Source organism: Balaenoptera physalus, assembly GCF_965194825.1.
Source record: "Balaenoptera physalus genome assembly, chromosome: 8".
NCBI lineage: Eukaryota > Metazoa > Chordata > Mammalia > Artiodactyla > Balaenopteridae > Balaenoptera > Balaenoptera physalus.
The window spans coordinates 91275686-91298251 of record NC_138887.1 but is presented as its reverse complement, the minus strand read 5'-3'; the positions used below and the strand labels follow the sequence as shown (position 1 = coordinate 91298251).

General features: G+C 42.5%; 1 protein-coding gene across 1 annotated transcript in view; it reads left to right on the top strand.

The window, feature by feature from the left end:
• The window catches only part of WNT2 (Wnt family member 2), a 47368-nt gene that overhangs the window by 11142 nt on the left and 13660 nt on the right, over window positions 1–22566 (top strand). The window contains exon 4 of the mRNA XM_082472396.1: window positions 15078–15342. Within this exon, the coding sequence (XP_082328522.1) occupies window positions 15078–15342 (265 nt within the window). The remainder of the gene's footprint in view (window positions 1–15077; window positions 15343–22566) is intronic.

Sequence of the window (22566 nt, the reverse complement as noted above, 5' to 3'; positions counted from 1 at the left end):
TTAATGAGAGTAAATGTATTGAGATAAACATGCGTCTCTAATTCTCTTCTTGCGGTCATTAGACCCCCAGTCTCTACTCCCCCTTCGTACCAGCAGAAGGTCTGTGGAATCAAAATGAGAACAGGCTGGGCTTGAGTTTGAAGGCAGGCCTCCTGAGCTAAGCCTCCGACTGGCCTAGCTCTAGAAAACCCCAGCCTCCAAGGCTGATAGCCACATCAGTTCATTTTTTTTTCTTCTTTGTGCTTTTCAGTGTTTCCCAAATTGTCCACTACGAACATCTACTTTTTAAAATGGGGGGAGGGGGTGGGGTGGGGAGCAAGGGGCAGGGCCAATACATTTTAAAAGAAAAGCCATCTATTCCAAGATTGTTCTGCTTAGCCAACGCTACAAATCAGAATTCAACACTGCCATTCACAACAGGCCTTAACTTTCCCCTAACATTTGAGCAGTTTAATTCCTTTACTATAGCAGCTGGTTAGAGCACCCTCAGGTGTCTCTGTACTGTAATATCATTTTAGATCTTCTATGCTGTTATATCACTTTATTTTAATGACAGCTTCAACAGAATTTGTAATGATGCTTCTTTCCTTCATGTTTTCTTGAAACTCATCTTGAGCCTCGTTTTCTGCCTCCAAATAGGACTATTAGTAAGTCTTGAAAAGATAAATCTACCTTGTTCAAAACAAACACTTTATCGAAAAAGACAGTCCATAACTTCTCTTAGCAGTTCTTTTTAGATCCAAAGAAGCCATGCTATGAAAACTTCTAAATTATATTTTAAGGTAGGTTAAGGTAAATTTCAGGTGAAAGTTACTTGGTTGATAGCCACCATTTGTTTCCTTTCAGGATCTTGAAAACAGCTTTAAATTAGTCCACTCTTTCTACATGAAATGATCACAACTTCTTTTACCTTTCCTAAGAGAATCCGTCTCAAAATATTCCATGTACCCAATCAAATACTGCCCTTCAATCACTGGACATTTCCATAATAAGAATAAGAGGAATTCCATAAAAATACTTTTCCCCAAAAGTATTTCTTACCATATTGAAGATGGAACAAGGGATGTGAAGCGAGACCTACCTTCGTTTTAACCCTGCAATACCGGTGGCTTAGATCACTGAATTCAGGCTCTTTCAGATGTAAAGGGGATTACGTAGTGCTATGGAAAGACAAGGGTAAAGTGAATAGCAGAGAACCTGGCAAGTAGTAGGTGCTCAGTAAAAGCCAGTCCCCCCCCCTCCCCCCTTTAGTGACGTGAAGGTTATCTGTAACTCAGGGTAGAGTCAGGCACAAATCCAGTTTGAACTAGTACTTAGGATTCAATCTGATCTCTCCACGTACCCATAGACTCATCTTCGGTACAGTCTAACATACTAATGAAAAATAGGCATACGGCATTAGCTAATGTACAAAAGACCTTCAAAATCCTTTGTAATTTGATCTTCTAAAAAACCTCTATTGGAATAAAGAGCAGTATTAGTATTTCTATTTTTCAGATGACGAAACTGGGCCTCAGAGGGATCAAGTGACTAACACATAGGGTCATACAATCGTGAAGTGCTGGGCTTGGGGGCTCAAACCCATTGCTTTCATCTTTTTGTCCTTATCTACCTTTCCATGTTGTCTCTGTTGAGAATTTCTGAGAAAGATAAACACACAGCATTTCTGTACTGAAAAAAACAAAACAAAACAAAAAACAGCAGCAGTCCTTGGAAGGTAGTTTACTGGTGATATTTTTTTCCCCTTTGTGTGTGTCTTTAATTTTACAAGTTTTCTAAACTGAATATGTATTATTTCTTAATAAAAGGGAAAACCTTGTTTAAATACCAAAAACATAACTTCTAGTCACCATGAGCATGCCCAAAGCTTATTTGGTGGATTTCCAAAATTTCAACTCAAGGCACTGCAAGTTCTAGAGCACTGTTCCTATGTGCTGTTGGACTAAATTTGGGAAAAGCACTGTTTCTGGTATGTAGAAAAGAATAAGACAAAATCCTGACCACAGAAACTAAATTTTAATCAGGAAGACAAGTGAAATACAGTCGCGAGGCAAGCTCTATGCTAGATGGTATAATAGAAAAATCACCCAAAGGGCCAGTTAGTTGAGGAGAGAAAGGCTGTGTCATAAAAGAGCTGGGTGTTGAAGCTGGAGATAAAGGTTTCCTATGGCTGAGATAGGGAAAATGCTTTCCAGGATGAAGGGACTCCAGACAAAGAAAGATATGAGAGTAGAAAGAACATCAAAGTTGAAGAATGACAAGGGTACTAGGGTAGAGCTCATGACTGAGAATTAATAGGAGCTGAGGCTGCAAATTTGAGTCTCGGCCAGATCTGGAGAGCCTCAAATGCCATGCTGAGATATTTGGGTGCTGCTGTGAAGCAATGGGAAGGTATTGAACAATGCAGGAGATGTTAAATACTTAAGTTCCAGTTTTATGTACTGTTAATTTCTCTAGAGTCCACTTTAAAAGAATGATAGATTTCAAAGTTCAAATCTTCTGCAATAGGTTTGAATGAATGACTTTAAAAAATACTCACTAGGAAACTTATAAGAAATTTCTACCTCCCTGAATTTTATTTTCAGCTTTACCTATACATATAAGGACTGATACAGACAGTAAGCTTCCTGATGGATAGTAATAAAAAATTAGCATATGGCAACTGTGCTGCTATTTATATTTTTAACATAGTGTTTACATTGTTATTGGCTCATTAGAGGTTCTTAGCTATTGACATCATGTTGACTGAGGCAACATGGAGGCTGAGGCTCTGGACACTGGTTCTAATACTTGAGCATGACCTTGGACAAGTTACCTAACAAGGATTGCTACGGAAAATAAAATATATACACATATGCACCAGGTTTTAAGCAAGCCTAGGAGGTAGGTACCATTACTATCCATATTTTCCATATGAAGAGACTAAAGTCTATATAATAGGGTGGCCGGAGTTAGGAAACAAGTTGAATTTATTTCCTAGCTGAAATTCAAACTTAGCCTCCTGTATTTTACATTTATATATATTTAGATATCCTGTATTTTATATGTGAGAAGTTTGGAGGGCAAAGTATCCAGAGTTTCTAGTTCTGTGCTCTGCCCAATCCAGCACCCCTCAAGGTCAGTGCTGTGGAGCGCCGGGCCTGCCCCCGAGCTCGGCCCACTGGGGCACCAGCACAAAGCAGATACTTCCAAGTTCTGACTACAGGAAGTACCTCCAAAGTCAACACAAATGGATATTGTACAAGATGTAAGCATAGCCTTACAGGCAAGTAAATCTTGGGCCTAATAAAGACTTCCAAGAATAGATCCTATGATGCCACTTAAGATAAATAATACATAATGGGTCTGAACCAAGAGAACTGGGTGTGATGAAAAAGAAATCACTCTCGAAAAGTAAGAAATATCAACAGAAAAGAAAGTGATAAAACTGAACTGAATTACAGAGCCAGACTGCTTTAACCTCCTGTATATCCTCATCAACGTTGAGCATCTTTTTGAAGCACAACTTTCACTTAGTACAGATTTCTGTTCTGACTGGCCATCTCTGTTCATAAAATGAAATGCATTCTGAAAAATTAGATCAGTTCTGCCAGCCTCACCTCTCTCTTGTTGGACCCAAAGATAGAATGTTTTTGATACTGTCAATCTTTTACCATGTATGAATCAAAAACTAACCAGAATTAAAGTCCCAAAGCAGAGAAAACTGTTAACAAAATTGTTACAGTTACAGGTAAAGTTCTATTATTCATAGAAAATGTTTTTTAGACTGGCCTCATTAGTCAATAAGAATTATTATATATATGGTTAGTCAACGGTAATGTTCTTGAATTCCACAAATAAGTTCCACACCTTATATTTCCTAGCTAAGCCCACCCACAGTCACTGTTTTTAAACAATAACAGTGCTCAAGAAATCACAATGTCTTATTTAAGTTAATAAATGATTGCATAAGCAAATCAACTGCACAGTTTGCTAATAAATATTCCTTGTTTTCCTAGTTCCAGAGCATGTATGTTTGAAAGATTTGTTGGTCTGGTTTTCAGTAACTCTTAGAGATGTGGACCTGTCAAAGGGATTTAATTGTTAATAAATATACTTGGCTTTAAGCCAGCATCTGAAAATTAAATAATATGTTTTTAATGTGTGTTTCCCTCAGGAAAACTGATATCGGACCAGAAATACGGTAGTTGCTTTGTGGCATACACCCAACTAAAAAGTGAAGTACTAACACTTCTTCAAATGCTCAAGTTAAACTAAATACTTTAGTTGAAACATAGCATATAAAGACCTAAAATAAACTCTAAGCAGGATTTCTAAGGCAAGGTCAGTAGTTAAGTTTGCATAGATTTCACATGGTATAAGGTGGATTGCCCTTTTTCTTTTTTTTAAATTTTATTTATTTATTTATTTATGGCTGTGTTGGGTCTTCGTTTCTGTGCGAGGGCTTTCTCCAATTGCGGCAAGCGGGGGCCACTCTTCATCGTGGAGCACGGGCCTCTCACTATCACGGCCTCTCTTGTTGCGGAGCACAGGCTCCAGACACGCAGGCTCAGTAATCGTGGCTCACGGGCCTAGTTGCTCCGCGGCATGTGGGATCTTCCCAGACCAGGGCTTGAACCCGTGTCCCCTGCATTGGCAGGCAGATTCTCAACCACTGTGCCACCAGGGAAGCCCTGCCCTTTTTCTGATAGGGAGAGAATCAGTATAGCAGGACACAGGGGTCATAAACTTAGCAAAATGCAGGTACTTACAAAAAAAATTCTCATGATCTGCAAAGAAGTCTTATAAAGACACCCTGGCGTTGCTTGGGCTCAGTCTCCAAAAAGCCTGAGTTAAGAGACTAAAATTTCACTCTCCTTGGGAGAAGTTCATCTTATTAAAACTGTCAAAATAATTCTTTGTGGACTAATTTGATGTGCAAACACTAAATGTAAAAACTTTTGTAGAACCCATCCACTGAAACCAGAGACCATGAACGCCCCAGAAGTTCATGAGAAAGGCTGGTAGAGTGATTTAAGGTGTCAACCTGGTGTCAGACAGGTTTGGGGTACATCCTGCCTCAGCTACATTGCCTGTGAGACCTAGGGCAAGGTCCTCAGGGTCTAGGTATCTCAATATCCTCATCTGTAAAATGGGGATGAAAATAGTATATGCCTTATATGCTTGTGTGGATTAAATAAAAGTGCTTAAATCAAGTGCTCAGCATGGCTTAACATATGGTAAGATCCTAATGAATGCTATGCCTTGTTATTATGCTCTGACCTTTAGTTGGGATAAATATAAAATAGAATTGTTCTAGCTTGCACAATGCATGTATTTCCTTCTTCCATGCCCCCCCCTTTTATTTTTTAAAACAGTCAGACTTTTGTTTCTGTGGTATAGAATATTAATATTTATAAGTTTCTTAAATTCTAAGAGTAGAAAATAGCCTCTGCAGATCTGAAGGTTTAAAGTGCTCAAAATCAAAGATTTAAGGGCCATCAAAAATCTACTAAGATTTTAGCACTGACAGAACAATGAGCTTACTGAAGATTTTTTATTGAGAAAAGTTTTATATTAAACTAAAAATGGTTTCTATGAGGCTAAATGCCAAAAGAATACTCCTGTCCTTAGCAGTCACATTTATTCATCTTTTTAAAAGTAGTGAACTTCCCTGGTGGCACAGTGGTTAAGAATCCGTCTGCCAATGCAGGGAACCTGGGTTCAACCCCTGGTCCAGGAAGATCCCACATGCCGCGGAGCAACTAAGCCCGTGCACCACAACTACTGAGCCTGTGCTCTAGAGCCCGTGCTCCACAACAAGAGAAGCCACTGCAATGAGAAGCCTGCATATACTGCAACAAAGAGTAGCTCTCGCTCGCCGCAACTAGAGAAAGCCCGTGCGCAGCAACGAAGACCCAACACCGCCAAAAATAAATTAAATAAATAATTTAAAAAATAAAAAAATAAAAGTAGTCATGTCAAGTGAGCAAAGGTTTAGTGATGAGATGCCACAGAGTAAACACTGGTGGGATTAAGCAAATAGTGAGGGGAGGTGGTTGATGAGGAATTGCGCTGGGCGCCTGGGGGATATAAAAAGCCATGAGGGCTGTGAGAATTTACAAAGAGGGGCCTAAGAAGTAGGTTGAAAATGGAACCTTGACAGCAGTCCGCATCAAGAATCAAAGAAGGAAGTGGTACCAGAGAGCCTTTAGAAAAGATTCGAGACCAAGTGGGAAACGGGACCTAAATGTGTCATGGGCTGAGGCCTGTTTCTGGAAGAAGCTTTCAGCATCACACATTGGAGAGAGACAGCAAGTCACTGTAATCGATTCTTTTTTGAGTTCTTTCTGTTATAAAAACAATACTCACACAAACAAAAGTAACAAACTGAGCAGTGCAGAAGTGTGTCTCATAAAATGAGAACATTTCCTCCCCTCACGATCCTTGTCTCCTTCCAGAACATTTCAAAGTGCAATCGGACTCGAGGCTGTGGACAGAACATATACTATTTCACCTCTTCCTTCCTCCCTCAGACCTCATTAAAATTATAGTAATGGAATATAAATGGCTTAAATCAACAATAAAGAGAATAGTCAAAGAAATGAGAGAACTCAACACATTTCTGGAAAGTGGAAAGGGAATGAAGAAATCGTAACATAAAGCAGGATGGAGAAGCCTCAGCCTAGAAGAATAAAAGCAGATGAGGGGGGGTGGGAAACAAAAGCAGACGAGGAATGTGGAAACCAAGATACCCTGAGAAAATTTCAGATACAAATGAGCACTTGAGAGAAGCACAGGGCTGAAAATTGGGATTAACTGAAAAACCCATTGGTGGCATAAAGAACCCCATTCCCTCCCCTTCACCCCGAAGCAGAACTCCTGGAAGTCTAGTGTCAAACCTTCTAGGCTTTCTGCAGTTAGAGTCTCCAGAACAGCCAGTGTCCTACCTACTCATTAGAAAGCAAACCTCTGGTCCACAAGCCCCATCATATAACCAGAGTTCCTAAATACTTTTTTATGACTTCACTCTTAAATATGAAGAGACTGTCCAAGAATTAACATATATTTGATTAAATTCAGAAGCGTAAAAGAAAGCAAACAAACAAAAAAGCAGTAAGTCAGGCAGGGATGAGAAGAAAATTTTTTAAAAGCCAAGAAGATCCAAGAAGATATTAATATCCATGAACAACAAGAATGGATGCTTTGAAAAAGTGACAATTAGAGAACAAGAGAGAACTTGGAAGAGAAAGCCAAAGAGAAGGAACCCAGGCACATAAGCCCTGCTCCTTCTTCTAAACTCACCAGTTGGATAAGTCAGTTGTCCTACCCTGGGGAGAAATGAGTAAGGGGATGGAGAGAGCCAGGAGTGTTAGTCTAATGGAATTTATTCCTCAAGAAGCCAGGAAGAAAGTATTAAAACTATAAAAGAGAAAATATGAGACATGGAGGATTGAGTCAGGAGGTTCAGCAACTTGACTAATTAGAATGCCATAAAGAGACTGAAAAAGTGTGTGTGTGGGGGGGGTTGAATATTAAGAGAAAACTCTCAGTGCTGAAGTTTCTAGATCAAAAGGGCCCACTGAGGGCTGAGCAGGACTAATTTTTTTAAAATCCTAAATATAGCATTGTGATATTTCAGAACACCAAGGATAAGGGAAGGTTTCTAGAACCTTTCATGTAGGGGGTGGGGGTGGGAAAGTGAAATGAAAACAATAATCAGTTGCCAGAGAATCAGCCAGACATCAGATTTCCCATCTGTAACACTAGAGGCCAAAGCCTGTGAAGCAATAACTTCAGTTTTGAGGGAAAATTATTTTCAACCCAGAATTTTATAACCAGCCAAACTATTAGCCAAGTGTGAAGGCTCAATAAAGACATCTTAACACACAAGATTCAGAAAATGCATCCCCCATGCGCCTTGAAGGAGTTACTCAAGAAGGGGCTGCAGCGAAGAGAAGGAATGAACCAAAAAAAGAGAAAACATGGCATCTGGCAGAGCAGAGTGTCCACCTAGGAGGGCATGATCCCAGCTGTGTCCAGATAGGACTAAGAAGATGCAGGACCATGGAACCCCCAGGAAACGAGGGGAAGTAATGGAACAGTTGGAATGAGCCTGAGAGTGGAAGACGTTAGGTTACAGTAAACGCACTTGGTAGCAAGTAAAGTGAGAAAAAGCCAAACTTCACTCCAGCAACATTCTTCTTCAGCACAGAGGCTATGCTATTGGATCAGAGATTATAAAATGCAGTCCTTGGTTATGCAGTTAACTGTTTGACATCCATATTTACTGTTTTGAGTTTTTAGATTCAACATCTAGACATACCATGAGAGACTTAACTATTGTTACAGAATTTTAATGCTCTCGTGTTTGTCACCACAAAAGGACAGGCCCTGTACTTAATAAATGAATGAATGAATGAATAAAATCAATGTCATGAAAGACAAAGAAAGGCTGAGGAGCTGTTCCAGACTATGAGAGACATGACAACTAAGTGCAACATGTGATCCTGGGCTGGATCCTGGACCAGAGAAAACAATAGCTCTTAGAAGGAGGAGGAGGAGGAGAGGAAGGATGAGAACGAGGGGGGATGAGGAGGAGCGAGCTTGCGGGGGGTGGGGGGGGGCGCGGGAGCAGACATTATTGGGACAACTGGCAAAATTTGAAGAAGGTATGTAGATTATAGTATTGTACCAAAGATGTTAAATTTCCTGACTTTGATAATAGTATTGTGGTATTTCAGGGTTAAGAGATGCCATGTCTACAATTTACTCTCACACATAAGATAAGACATTTATGTATCTAGACTATTTTCTCTCTGTGCATGTGTATGTGTGTGTGTGTGGAAAATGACAAACCAAATAGGGCAAAATATTTAGCAATTGGCAAATCTGAGTGAAGAGTTCATTGTACTATTCTTGCAACATTTCTGTAAGTTTGAAATCATTTCAAAACAAAAAGTAAAAACAGCAAAATCTATTAGTAATCCTAAAAAAAAAAAAAGAAAGAAAGAAAAGGACAGGCCCTGCTGACGGAGACTGGGAAGAAGAAGGGGAGGAGGAAGGCGGGGCTGCAAATATCCTCGTCTCATAAGAAAGAGCACCAGTAACTTTTGGAACTAGAAAAGGTGTAAGGGTGCTTCTCGAAGTTGGAGAGATGTCAGAACCAACCGTCACAGAGCCATGCTGGGAGCTGGGGTGAGGGAAATGAGGTGTGAATTACGTTATCACCCCCCCATAAGAAGAAGTCTATCAGGAACTATCTAATGTTGACCGATACGTAAACAGAGTGACTGGCAGAGCTGCCGGACTCAGCTGTGCCGACCGTGCGTGGCGCCCCTCTCCAGAGGGCTCCATTCACTGCACTGTCACTGTAGATTTGTTTAGTTATGAAGAGAATTTTCTGGTGGATGTCCGTATAGTATCTGGAGGATGGGATGTCTTCCTCTGTTTCTCACAAAGCTGGCGGTCAGCTAGCACAGAACTGGTCGTATAGACATTTGGGGAACCACCACAAGGGCAGAAGGCATTAAAAGTGACCGCTCTGGGGCTGTGCCATGCAGACCGGGAGGGGAGATAAGAGGAGAGGGTACAGCACAGGGCTATTGCTTTTCACTCTCTTTTCTGGACTATTTGATTTTTTTCAAATCATGCGCACACAGTTCTTTAATTTTAAAATTTGAAAGTAATAATTAAAAACAAACAAACACAAAAAAGCCCCAGACTGGCAGCGCCTGGGATGTATGTCTCCAGGTGCCCCCCCCCCACCCCCGACCGCTTCGTTCGCTCATTTCCTTTAAGGTGCAAATAAACGGTCTGCGGCCTGCGGCGGAAGCCCACCAGCCCCTCAGCCAGCGCCTCCCGAGACCCCGGGGGAGCAGCCCTCCGGGCAGGACCCTCCACTACAACCTGTCTCTCTGAGAGCGCTTGGCTTTTACTCCACTGGTCGCCATCTTTCGTGCCCTCCAAAGCAGCACTAGCGCAAACTGCTGCTTGTGCGAAATTTTCCCTGGAGGTCAGAACATTTTGGAGACATAGGGTAGGACACAACTTCTAATTCAGTCATCAGATATCCCAGTTCCTAGGACCTAAGTCCTAAGACCGACCCCTCCACGAGAATTTCTCACCTGCTCCGGCCCTCCGTGGGCCCCGGACTCTGGCCGTGGTGCGCAGGCTCCTTCCTTCCTCCGCTGCTTTCCCGGGTGTGGACTTGATTCTCAACCTGGCTGCGTATTAGAAGCACCTGAGACCAGAAGTACCATCAAGGCTGGGCCCCACCCCCAGGGCAGGTTCTGGTATATTCAGCTCCGGGAGAGGCCAGGGTCTCTGTGACGGAAAGGGTCCCCAGGTGATTTTAATGTGTATCCACAAGGAGAACCCCTGCTCTTCTCTCTCTAGGTGCCAGAGAACAATCCCCAAATTCCTGGGGTTTTTTTTTGTTTTTTTAACTCTTTCCAGATCAAGCAGCCCCTCAAACGGCAGCCAGATTGTAAATGAACGTTCTTTCCCTTCCTTCTTCTCTGTGTATGCACACATACGCAGGCCTTTAAAAAGTGGATCATACCACATATACTGTTCTGCATTTTGCTTTTCATCTGACATCCTTTTATATTGTAAGAATGATCTACATCATTAATCAAAGACCACGTCATATTCCTTTATTAAGCACATACCATAATTTGCTTAACCCTTGTCCTGTTGATGTCATCTGGTTTTTTCCTAATATTTTGCTATTGCTAATTATGCTGCAGCGAACATCCATGTGGGTATGCATCCTTCAAAACTTGTGCAGATATTTCCAGAGTGTAATCGCAAGGTCAGAGGCTACCGTACATTCTCACCAACAGTTTGTTATAGCATCTCCTTTCCATACTCTTACCAACACCAAGTATTATCAAATTATCAAGCTTTTTACTATTTGCTAACCTGCTAGGCAAAGAAAAAAAAAGGTGTTACATTGCTTCAGTTTGCATTTCTCTGACTACTAGTGAAGTTGAACATCTTTTTGTCTCTCTGTTAGTACTTTGTATTTCTCCTGTGAATGGCCTGTTTCATAGATTTTTGATGACAATTAGTTTGGAAGATGCAATGTAATTCCTCCCCATATCTCTCTCTACTTCTTTTCTGTCCCATTATAATAGGTCTCTAATATTATTCATTTAATTCTTGATTTATTCAAAAGGATAGAGGGAAGCAGAGTATGCACAATTCAAAACTTGAGAAAAACACAGTGCAATTTATATGAAGATTTTAAATGTGTTTTTAGAAAGAGCATGAATCTGGGAGTGAGACATATCTGATTCACATCCTAGTCTGCCTCTGTCTAGCTGGGTGACTCTGGGGAATTTTACTTTCCTCACTGATCCCGGGTTTCGTGGGAAAAATAACCCACTGTGCCTAATCATGGTAATTAGGTAAGATAATGGGCGGAGCCTGGCACATAGTGCAGTACTCAATATGTGGTACGTATTATTATAATGTTATTACAACATTTGAATATTGGAATTCTTCCATACTAGGCAACCTTATTGTGAGCTTCTCCATCCCATTTCTTACTCTTACCTCAACTACTGTCTAAGTCAGGCCGCCTAGGCTTAGGTCCCTTCCCTCTGCTTCGCTGATGCAGTGGGGTATTGCTCTCTTCAAGGTTAAGGGTTTGAATTTCAAGTCTGCAAACCTGCAACATAGAAGAGGTGGAGGTAGCACCCAGGTGTGATTGAGCACTTCCCGGACTGTGTGTTAGGAATGGGGCCTGGAGATGCAAGCAAACCCAGTACCAGAGAAGGTGTCTCACTTTCCCCCTTGGTTAACTGTCAAGCCCGTGATTAATCCACAATCAAGAACTGACCTAGAGTCTGTCGTACAGAGTGAAGTAAGTCAGAAAGAGAAAAACAAATACTGTATGCTAACACATATATATGGAATCTAAAACAAACAAACAAAATGGTTCTGAAGAACCTAGGGGCAGGACAGGAATAAAGATGCAGACGTAGAGAATGGACCTGAGGACACGGGGAGGGGGAAGGGTAAGCTGGGACAAAGTGAGAGAGTGGCATGGACTAATATATACACTACCAAATGTAAAATAGATAGCTAGTGGGAAGCAGCCGCACAGCACAGGGAGATCAGCTCAGTGCTTTGTGACCACCAAGAGGGGTGGGATAGGGAGGGTGGGAGGGAGACGCAAGAGGGAGGGGATATGGGGATATATGTATACATATAGCTGATTCACTTTGTTATAAAGCAGAAACTAACACACCATTGTAAAGCAATTATACTCCAATAAAGATGTTTAAAAAAAAACAAAAAAAGAACTGACCATGGTTCCAGTGGAAATACTTTCGGTTATAAGTAACAGACCCCGGGGACACTAAATAATGAGGAAAACTTAATATCTTGGATGACGAGAAGTCTGGAGGCAGGGCAGGGCCACAGTGGGTTCATTCAAGCAGTTCAGCAACACCCTCCAGAACCCAGTTCTTCTGTCCTTCCAGACTGCCGTCTGCAGCTTGTTGCTTGTCCTGCATTGGCTGCCTCGTGTCCCAAGTGGGCTGCTGCAGAAAGCTGCATCCAGAGACAGGGAAAAGGACTTTCTCCCCTTTTAAAGAGTGAAGAAACCTTTCTTACAAGCCTCCCAACAGATTATTCCTAACATCATATTGGCCCAAATTGAATCACCACATGCCCTCTGCCAAAAAAAATCAGTGGCAATTAGTATTATTGATTTGAGCTGCTCCGGGTCAGAGAGAAGCCGGGCCCTTCTGAAGCACATGGCTGCCCAACACCTGAACAGAAGTTAGCAAGGAAGAGGGAAGCGGCTGCTGCCACTCAACAGTGAATGATGATGATGATCAACAGGGTGTACCACGGCCACTGCCGTGTGTATTTATAAGGACTCACAAGGTGTATTTTAAATTAATATGCAAACCCTTCAGTTAATCAAATAATTAATATGCAAACCCTGCCATTTGCATATTTTAAATTAATATGCAAACCCTTCAGTTACCAAGTTCGAACTTTGCAACCTGGAAACTTAGTATTACAAAGAAAAGGAAGTAATATTTCCTGTTATTTTTAAATCTAGGGGTATTACTTATGAGCAAATAACCCATCTTTTAAAGGAATAAGCTTTGAAGAATGAGCATTCATAGTCAATTCCCAAGCACTTGGCATGGAGTGAGTTCTGCGTGGCTCCATCGAGATCTTAGGACAGAGGGCTCCCGGACAGGTGACCCAAATGGGGCAGACTGGGGGAGCCAAGACGGCCCTCCTAGGGGTGTTTCTCTGGCAGAGGCCTGCTGTCCAAGTCACCCGGTGAGCCTCATACCAAACACCTGGAATATAAAGATAGGGGGCAGGGTGGGGGCCATATGGGGAGAGTAGTTCCAGAAAAGGAGTTCATTCTAAGAAATCCTTTAAAGATCCCTGGGACCTGGGAGACCAAACTAATGCCGTTTCTCCTGCTTCCTTCTCTGTCCTTCCCTCCAAAGCCGGCTCATCCTGAAGAGGACAGATTTCAAATGTAACAGGGCACAGTCCGCCATGAGGGGCAAAGCGGGAAACGTGTGGTGCCAAGGCCCGAGCTGGGAAGGGGATGAGTGAAGGCACAACTGTGGAGCCGCCATGCTGTCTTGGCCCCTTTTAGAATGCTTTTGTGGGTCTGACCTTCTGGAGTGATGAACATTTCTGCACACGTAGTCCTATTGATACTACAGCCTTGTTCAGAGACTGAGTCTGTAGAAGAGGAAAAACCAGGGCAGAGTTACCTGGGGTGAGGCCCCGCAGAGGGAGAGGCAGCCTGGAACATTGGTTTCTCTGGAGTGGGGTGGAGGGTGAGCTAGGGCGCTGCAGGGAGCGCCACCTGGGCTGCGTTCTGGAGCCACCCACCCGTACCCCATACCTAGACCAATTATACCAGAACCTTAGGGAGTGGGCTGAGCAAGGTTCAAACTACCACCTCCAAGTTCTTAGAAATAGGTCTCTCAATGCGTTACCCTAAGAATTTTGTTCCTAGTACCACCTTGAATAATGTCATCAAGGGGTTTCATTCCCCTTCTGCCTGTGCCCCCCACCCTAGATACCCTGTGTCTTGGACATGCAAATGGAGAGGATGGGGACCCTCAAAAGGCAGGTTTCTCCTCCTCTGCTCCATGACTGAGCTGAGGACCAAAGGCTCAGACTTGAGATCTCCAAGGCCCGTCTCTCCCACTGCCTTTCTGAGTGTCACTGTGCTTTTGGTATCTGATGAGGGAGCCCCTAATCATCCCACTTGCCTCTGCTTCCTCTCTACGAAAGAACAGAGCGAGCCCAGCCCTGTCTGCTAAGCTGAATAACTTGGCCAAAGTTGAGTGATAATCTCCCAAATTTAATGTCACCCTGAGGGTCACCAACTGACTTGCCAGTGTACCCTGACTCTGTCCTATACCAGCTGTGTAACCTTGGACGAGTGCTTTAACCTCTGTAAGTCTTGTTCCTCAATCACTGCAAAATAAATACTGTAGCACAGGATTGCTGTGAAGATCAGGGTCATCAAGATAGAGTCCAGAAAGCATTATCACAATGCCCAGAACATGGAAAGCACCTCAGAAATAGGAACAATCACTATTATTGTTTTATTGAAAGAAAACGGGCTTAGCGATTACTTTGTTAATTTGAGTAATAGTATACATTTCCAATATATTGATAGTAAAGCTATATTTTTTTAGAAAATACTCTAATTCATTCCCTCATTCTTCAAGCTGGTCTCATACCCCAGTAAATTCAAATTAGTGGGGCTTTTGTTATCCCCCTAGGGAAGCTCGTTCGCAGTCAGGCGCTGCCCCCCGCCACCTGCTGCAGTGTGGTATGGCTGAAGAGACCAGCAAATGACCCCAACATCTCCCAGTCCTGAGCCCCAGGCTCCTGGGTCTTTGGTCACTTCTTTTTTTTCCCTTTTTAAAAAAATTTATTTGATTGAAGTATAGCTGATTTGCAATGTTGTGTTAATTTCTACTGTGCAGCAAAGTGATCAGTTATACATATATATACATTTTTTTCACATCCTTCACATGTACGTGCTGGAGTCTGCCTCCACTGAACTTGCCCGTCTTCTCCCACAGGCTGTAAAGCGGTTCTTGAAACAGGAGTGCAAGTGTCATGGCGTGAGCGGCTCATGTACCTTGAGGACCTGCTGGCTGGCCATGGCCGACTTCAGAAAAACGGGCGATTATCTCTGGAGGAAGTACAACGGAGCCATCCAAGTTGTCATGAACCAGGATGGCACTGGTTTCACTGTGGCTAACAAGAGGTTTAAAAAGCCGACGAAAAATGACCTCGTGTATTTTGAGAATTCTCCAGACTACTGTATCCGGGACCGAGATGCAGGTAAGTTCAAAACACTTTATTCACAGCACCTAATTCTTCCGACAATCAGCACTCTGCAATTTAAATGCAGAGTTAAAATTTAAATGCAAAGTTCTGTATTTTCCGCCTGCCGATCCTATAAGCGCAGTCTGCTGTCTTCAGGTTCAATGCTCAGGTTCTTTATAATTCATATTTAAAGTGCACAGAGAGCTCTCCTAAGCACCTGGAGAAACCAGTTGATAATGTGCAGATTCTGGAGAAATGGGAACTCAACAAGAATGCACATGGCAAAAAGTCAACGTATGCAGATTAGCAAAATTCTTCAGCCTGGACAGAACTCTAATTCGTGGGTTAATGTCCATATGTAGAGAAACACAGCATCTTTCCTGTGATCCTGAGGCTGAGAGGAGGACAGCTTTGCGGTCTATCTGCTGCCCCTTTAAATACCACCTCTGTGACTGTGGAGAGGGTCCCAGGGATTTACAGTTAGCCTGTTCTGAAATCCTCCATACTTCACACTCCCTTGCTCCTTCCACAATGCTCAGAAGTTGCCAAATACTTGAAAGCAAGAATTCATCCCCACTGGCTCAGCTGTCGGTGAGCAGTGGAAGAGGGCTGCGTAAGAGGCAGTTCATTTATTAAAGCCACACCCTTCCCTTGACGACGGCACCTTCTCTGTCCTGAACTCACTCAAAGAGCAGCTCCGTCAGCCTTAGCACAGCTGTTGCCACCTGTGGGTTTTATACACGTGCTTTCCTCCACCTCTTGCCCCTCCCGGTCAGCACTGAACTCCTTGCTTAGTACCGTCCATGCAAAGACTCTGGTACAAAATAAGAATGAGTACAAGTCTCAGTGGAGAGGAGGTGATGGAGAGCCCACAGCCAACTTGGCTGAAGGCAACTTTTCAGACTTAGTAGAAAGCAAGGGAATTCATTACCAGGAAAAACATCCTCGAATTCAAGTTCTGAGTTTGTTTTTCATTCCAAAGTAATTGCAAAGGAAACAGTAAAACAGTGCAGACGTCAGCAGCTCCTATCACAGGTCTGACCAAGAGGCATGATTACCAGGGAATGTCACAAGAAGTCCAAAGCCTCTTCTTTGTCCCCGAGTGGTTGAATTTCCTTCATGGTTTGATGAGCTAATTCTTTGCAGCACTGGAGCAAGTTTGTACATGCAGCCTCTGGATTAATAACTGCTGAGCGAAAGGGCCAGATGCTGTGCCCTGCTGCATTCCTCACATGCTTTGCGACCTCTAACAAGTCATCCTACCTGTCAGGCCAAAGTTTCGCCGAATCCCCAAGAAACCTGTGCGTTGGTACAGGAGGGTCCCAGAGGTCTGGGTCCCTCTCTGCCATTAACTAGCTGCTTAACCTCAGGCTACTCAGATGGGCATGGGGCTGATGACATCAAGATCATTTTAGGAACTATGCACTGACTCCTGTGTGCCAGGTACTGGGCTGAGACCATTGCACACATGGTCTTATTTAATCCTTAGCGCCTCCCTATGACATCAGTGCATTGGAACTGATTACTGAAAAAAAAAAAAAAAGACTAAGAAGAGGGTGGCTCCTGGTTGATCAACACCAACCAAGAACCAAATTCACATCTTATTTTTTGAGATCAGATAAGCACCCTGGATATGATCATCCCTATTGTACAGACGAGAAAAGTGAATGACCAGCTCAAGATCTCATTGGTCTTGGAGGGGACGGGTGTCCAGCTGTCTGACCCCACAGCCTGTGCTCCTAACCCTAACACTGCAACTTGTCCTTACCTTTCTCCCAGGGCATGTATTATGTGAAAGGCCTGGTGAAGCAGAAACCTCATTTTAAACATAAGAGGACCTGCTTCCTCGGGACACCTTGTCTGGTTTTTTGGATTGAAGCAGTTTGCACAGTGAAGCAAATGGTTATGCTTGATGAACATTTAACTGCTTCATAGATGGTCATTGAAATAAAGACCTTACTTTCTCTTCCCCACAAAGGAGATTTGGAATCAAACCCCTGCTGCCTCTTCAGGATACTAAGTTATTCCTGCACACTTTGCTTTTTCTACTGCCTGTATTAGAACACAATTCTGTTTCTCGATCCTAAAATAGCAGACATATCTGCAGCACCTGCCACGTGTTAGGGCTTGATCTACATTCTCTCACTGAGTAAGGTGGGTATGTTATTATCCCACTTCCTGGGAGGGGCAACTGAGGCTCTGACAGGCAGGCTATGGATTTTGCCCAAGGGCTCTTGATGGGCACGAGGCAGAGCAGGCACTTGAGCCCGAGTCTCCGCATGCTTGTAACCATTTTACTCTGCCTCCCAATGCACCAGCCACTGGGCACACTGCTGCAGGTGCAGGCTTTCTGAGGGAGGCTATATAATTTACCCCCTCTCCTAATTTATTTCTGCTCTATTTTAGGCTTATTTTAGCTTCTCTGATTTAAAAAGATGTGAATTGGGTTCTGGGTTGGTGTTGATTAACCAGGAGCCACCTTATTATTTTTTAAGTAGCCAGTTCCATTGTTTTAGATCAGATTTCCACTAAGATGCCTAGGTTAGTCATAAATTGTCTGAACTACACTTAATGTCTTTTTTTTTTCTGCCTAGCAAAATGCCAGAGTCATCCATGAAAACTTGCAATATTTCTTTTGAATTCTCTTGACCATTGGATGATTATTTTAGTGAAAATATGATTCAGGGCATTTGATATCATGTAGAGAAAAGTTTGGATTGCTGACAGTATTTTTTTCATTGTTCATATTTGGACAAATAACACATACAAATAGCACATGTATGAGATGCAGATTTTCCCTGAGACAGCCTCCTTCAGCTCGCATAGCTGCCAAGGGCCTTGTGCTGGTCTGTGTAAAGACAAGGCTTTCTCCTGGCCACTTTCTACTGGAAATTTCTGTAGAATGCAGTCTAGCAAGTCAGTCAGAGTGTGTGGTTCGGAATCTTCCTGGAGTAGCTCATAACTTCTGATTGTAGAGGCAGGGAGATGTGACAGAGTCTGGGACCTGTGAGAAGGGGAGATTCCTGAGCCCAACTCAGTGGCATTCCTTCTCCGGGCTCTGCGCCCTTGTTTGGGTCAGTGCTAACATCCTCTGGTGTATGTTAAAGAAGCACTCACAGTTAACGAGTCAGGACATCACTGAGGGAGTCTCTCCCCTCACTAGGATCACACGACATCAGGAAGGACCTGTTTTCTGGTAAATGGAACATGTTCAAGGTGGGTTACCATCAGAGGTATCCCAGGCTCTAAGATAAGTCAGAAGTTTGCAGTAAAATTTAAATCAAATAACATATATATATATTCACTTGCTCTATTAAAATCGATATTAACTTTTCCCTAGATTACACCTCAAACTACCCACTCTGCTGTGTTGCGGTTATTTTGTCTTATCTTGCTTTTTTTATAAAAAAAATATCATGCACATTTAATATTCACCTGATTGGGCACCTTCTCCTTGTCAGCACTTGGAAAAGCAGTGGTGGTGGCAGGTTGAATATTGTCAAGTAATAGATATTTGGAACTGGCAGACTTTAGTCTTGCTGGTCAGCACCTGCTGCCTGTTCAAATTCGCTCATAATCTGACTGAAGTAAGCCGGCTTGTTTGTCATTTCGGTTTGTGGAGTGGATAAAGTCTGCAGGTCTAGTCCACTATTTTCCAAAGTGAGGGCCTCTTCAGAGACCTACTGAATCAGAATCTCAGGAAAACCCCTGAGATTCTGTATGCTTTTCAAACTTAAGCACATCAAAATTTGAAAAATCCATGATTTAGGTAGTCCATGGTTCCTGATTTTCCCATAAGTATTAGGTAAGAAGAAATCCAGAGAGATTTTTTTTTTTAAAATACCTGATCTCTTACAAAGGAAAGAAAGCTTTTTTATTTGAGGAGCTCTAAATAAATGTCATTCAAAAATATCCCTGCCCTGACTTACCCAGTATAAGAGGGTGTCCTTTCACATTAAGGCCCTGCATTTTCTGGAACCCTCTTTTACCGGGAATAGCACACTGAAATGATCTCGGCCATCAAAGCTTCCATTGGAATTAGCTTGACAGAGATCAGCAAGTCAGCCCTTTAGTGAAGTCCTGAAATAGTGATACCAGGAGTAGTGAATTTTGGTGAGAATTACAGAAGGGTGAGTCAAGACCCTAGGGTATTCCTGGGTGACAACAGACCCAGACCTCAGGTGAGGAAAGGTGATGGGACCTTTGGGTGAATTCCTACTGAGAATCAGGCCGTGGGCTACAAGCTTTATGTGTATTTTCTCTGCATCTTCACAGCTGTTACCTCCATTTACAGAGAAGGAAACTGAGCCTCTGAAAAGTTAACTTGCCCAAGATTTCATGGCCTGTAAGTGATAAACAAAACAAAATAAATGAAGTCAAAACCAAAATCTATACTCTTCTCACCTTACTTCCTGAAATTTGATGGTAGTGACTGGGGGGCTGTGTAATAAAGAGGCAGCACGAGGACACAGAACATAATGGGATGAGGTGCCCACAAAGCAGGGAGGTGGGAGGTGGAGAGACTTGACCCATGTCCAGCTCAGGTTGCCTGGAAACCCCTTTCAATGACAAGCCCTTCCAGAGTGTTAATGTCTTCAGTTGCTCCTAAGAAATGATAAGCTCAAAACCTGATTAAGGAAGATTTTCTTATGGCAACAATAATAACAAAAGACATTTTCCCCCAGTCTTCAACTGAAGAAGGTGAGTGCTCTGATGTTCAACTATAAATACTCCCCAGAGATTCGGAGAGTAGGTACAGCCATGTGATGCTGTGCATGTGACATTTTGCAGGCCAAACGAGAGGGCAGATCTAGGAACTGGGCTTTCTGGGAAGGGTGGTTCTGTGGTTATCTCCTCTGGTTATTGCCCCAGGCATCTGTAAATCAAAGAAACCCTTAAGTTAGAGATAGGTGCATCGCTAACTAAGGAATGCTGCTGTCCTCTCCGGGGCAGCGTCTGCACCTAATCACAGGCCACTTTCACTGGTTATTTTGTAAAAACCCTGACCTGGGCCAGAGGTCACCCTGAGGTCTCTTCTCCCACTGTAGAAAACAAGCAACCCTCCGCCTCTTGTCCAGTCAAGTACAAAAAGCAAATGGAGTTCAACAGTTGTTTAACTTGTTGCTGAAAACCCGATACAGGTTTCCCTCACTGTCTGGAAGTAGAGCCTTCCCATGGAACCTTTCGTAAGCCGAAATGGCGTAAAGCGAATAAGCAATTACCTTAGGACACATCTTGCTAATAGACGCACAAGATAAATTGAGATAAAGCACAAATCCTCACAGACTCCTTTCAAAGTGATGGCGCCTTGATGCTGAGATGCTGTGTGGGTCCTGGGGAGCTTGATGGGTCGGGGGGGGGGGGTCACCCCTGCTGCTCAGGTGTGCGCTGCCTCTCTAACAGCTTGCTGCAAAAACAAACGCTGAGCGCTCTTTTCACTTTTCGCCTTTTTTTGTAAAAGCGAAAATTCTCTTGGGATTTCTTCCAGTTAACAACAACAAAAAAAAAACAGGTACCAGTGTAGGTCTTTCGTAAAAGTGAAATGCTCGAAGTGAACTTTCTCACCATCGGGGGTTACCTGTACCTGGCTGAGAGCTGCAGGCTGTGAACGATGTAAGACCTCCCTCGGGTATCACAGTTTTTTCCACATTAATCATCTTTAGCAAACAGCTCAGTACCCATGGGAACACACAACTCCAACCACAGCTTACAGAGTTTGGTGTTCTAGACCTGCCCTGTGGTGTGGTCTGGTTTGCAGAACCTCTGACTGCTGTGCTTGTGACCTGATGAAAAACAAGGGAACACCATGTCAGCCAATAGCAGTGGGTGGACCTTGTTTTGATACTAAATGTACAATTCCCACCAGGACACCTGAGCTCCCTCATCTCGTCATGGAACAAATATTCATTAAGCCTCTTCTATATGCCAGAAACTACGATAAGCCCCAGGAATGCAAAAATGAGGTAGACAGACTTGGTCCTTGCCCTCGTGGTTTCATAGGCCTCCTCGTCCTTGTGGACAAGCCAGGTGGGTGGCAGGCAAGGAGACTCAGGCTAGGTGCTGGGGAACCCTGCCTGGACAGGAATGTGATTTTCTTAGGTTTCAGTCCTCACTCCATTGCACTATTACAAGGTCTTACCTTACATTTGTCACTTTGAAAAGTAAAGAATCAGTTATTCATTCCTTTCTGTGTTGAGCTTTATTGTAGAAATTTCATGAACTGATACCTCAAAAGTGCTAGAACAGGAGAGAATGATATGAAAAATGTATTGGTGAAGCTTCTAAGTCACCATTTTTCCTGTCTGTCCCACTGGATTCTGATTCCATGATGGCAGGAACTATATGTCTGTTCACCACTGAATCCCTGGCATCTAGTACATAAACATGTGTTGAACTGAATTAAATGGCAAGCTATAAACAACATAAAATATGTTCATCATATTAGGTGGATTCTTATATTGGTGCAGTGTCGTAGTTTAAAGATAACTTTACCTTCCTTTGACAGATAATTACTAAGCACGTCTTCACTCATCACTGATTACTTTATAATACACAGCCTGTGAAAATTCCCATTTAAGCTTAAGTGTTAAATGGAGTTTTTCCTCATATTCAGGTGCATTAGTGGGGCATTTACAGAGCTTAAGATGCTGCTGGCTGCCCATTTCCTTGGATGAGATAAAAGGTCTCAAATAAATGCAGCAGCAGACTCTGTTGCTTTTAGCTGCCACCACATACTCAGTTCTTTTACTCATTGGGGGGGCCTTTTTCATTTACTGTTATCAGTGGGATTACTGGGTAGTTCATCTGATTTCCTCGTTAACATAGCAAAATACTTTTTACCTCCAGTGCTATTTTATGTTATAGGCATGATCTATAAATCTGCATTACCTTTTGGAATATAGATTTGCTAGAATTACTATACTTTTAGGATACACTAAAAAGTACCCTAATTTGAATTAGTTGAAAGTAACAATCAGATTGAATTTGTGAAAATTTTTTTAAAAAGGGAATTTTTTTCTTTCAAAAGAAAGAAAATTGCAGAAAAAAAAAATTTTATTTTGAAATCTTTGACATAATTTAACTACTAACAACAAAGGATTTACCAAATAGACATCCTTTACTTTTTTTGGAAATAGAAAAAAATTATCTCTAATTACCATATTAATGTGTTACAAGCAAAAGAATGTTTAAGTACTTTAAAATAATGTATTTGCTTACTTCCTTTAAGCTTTTCCCCTG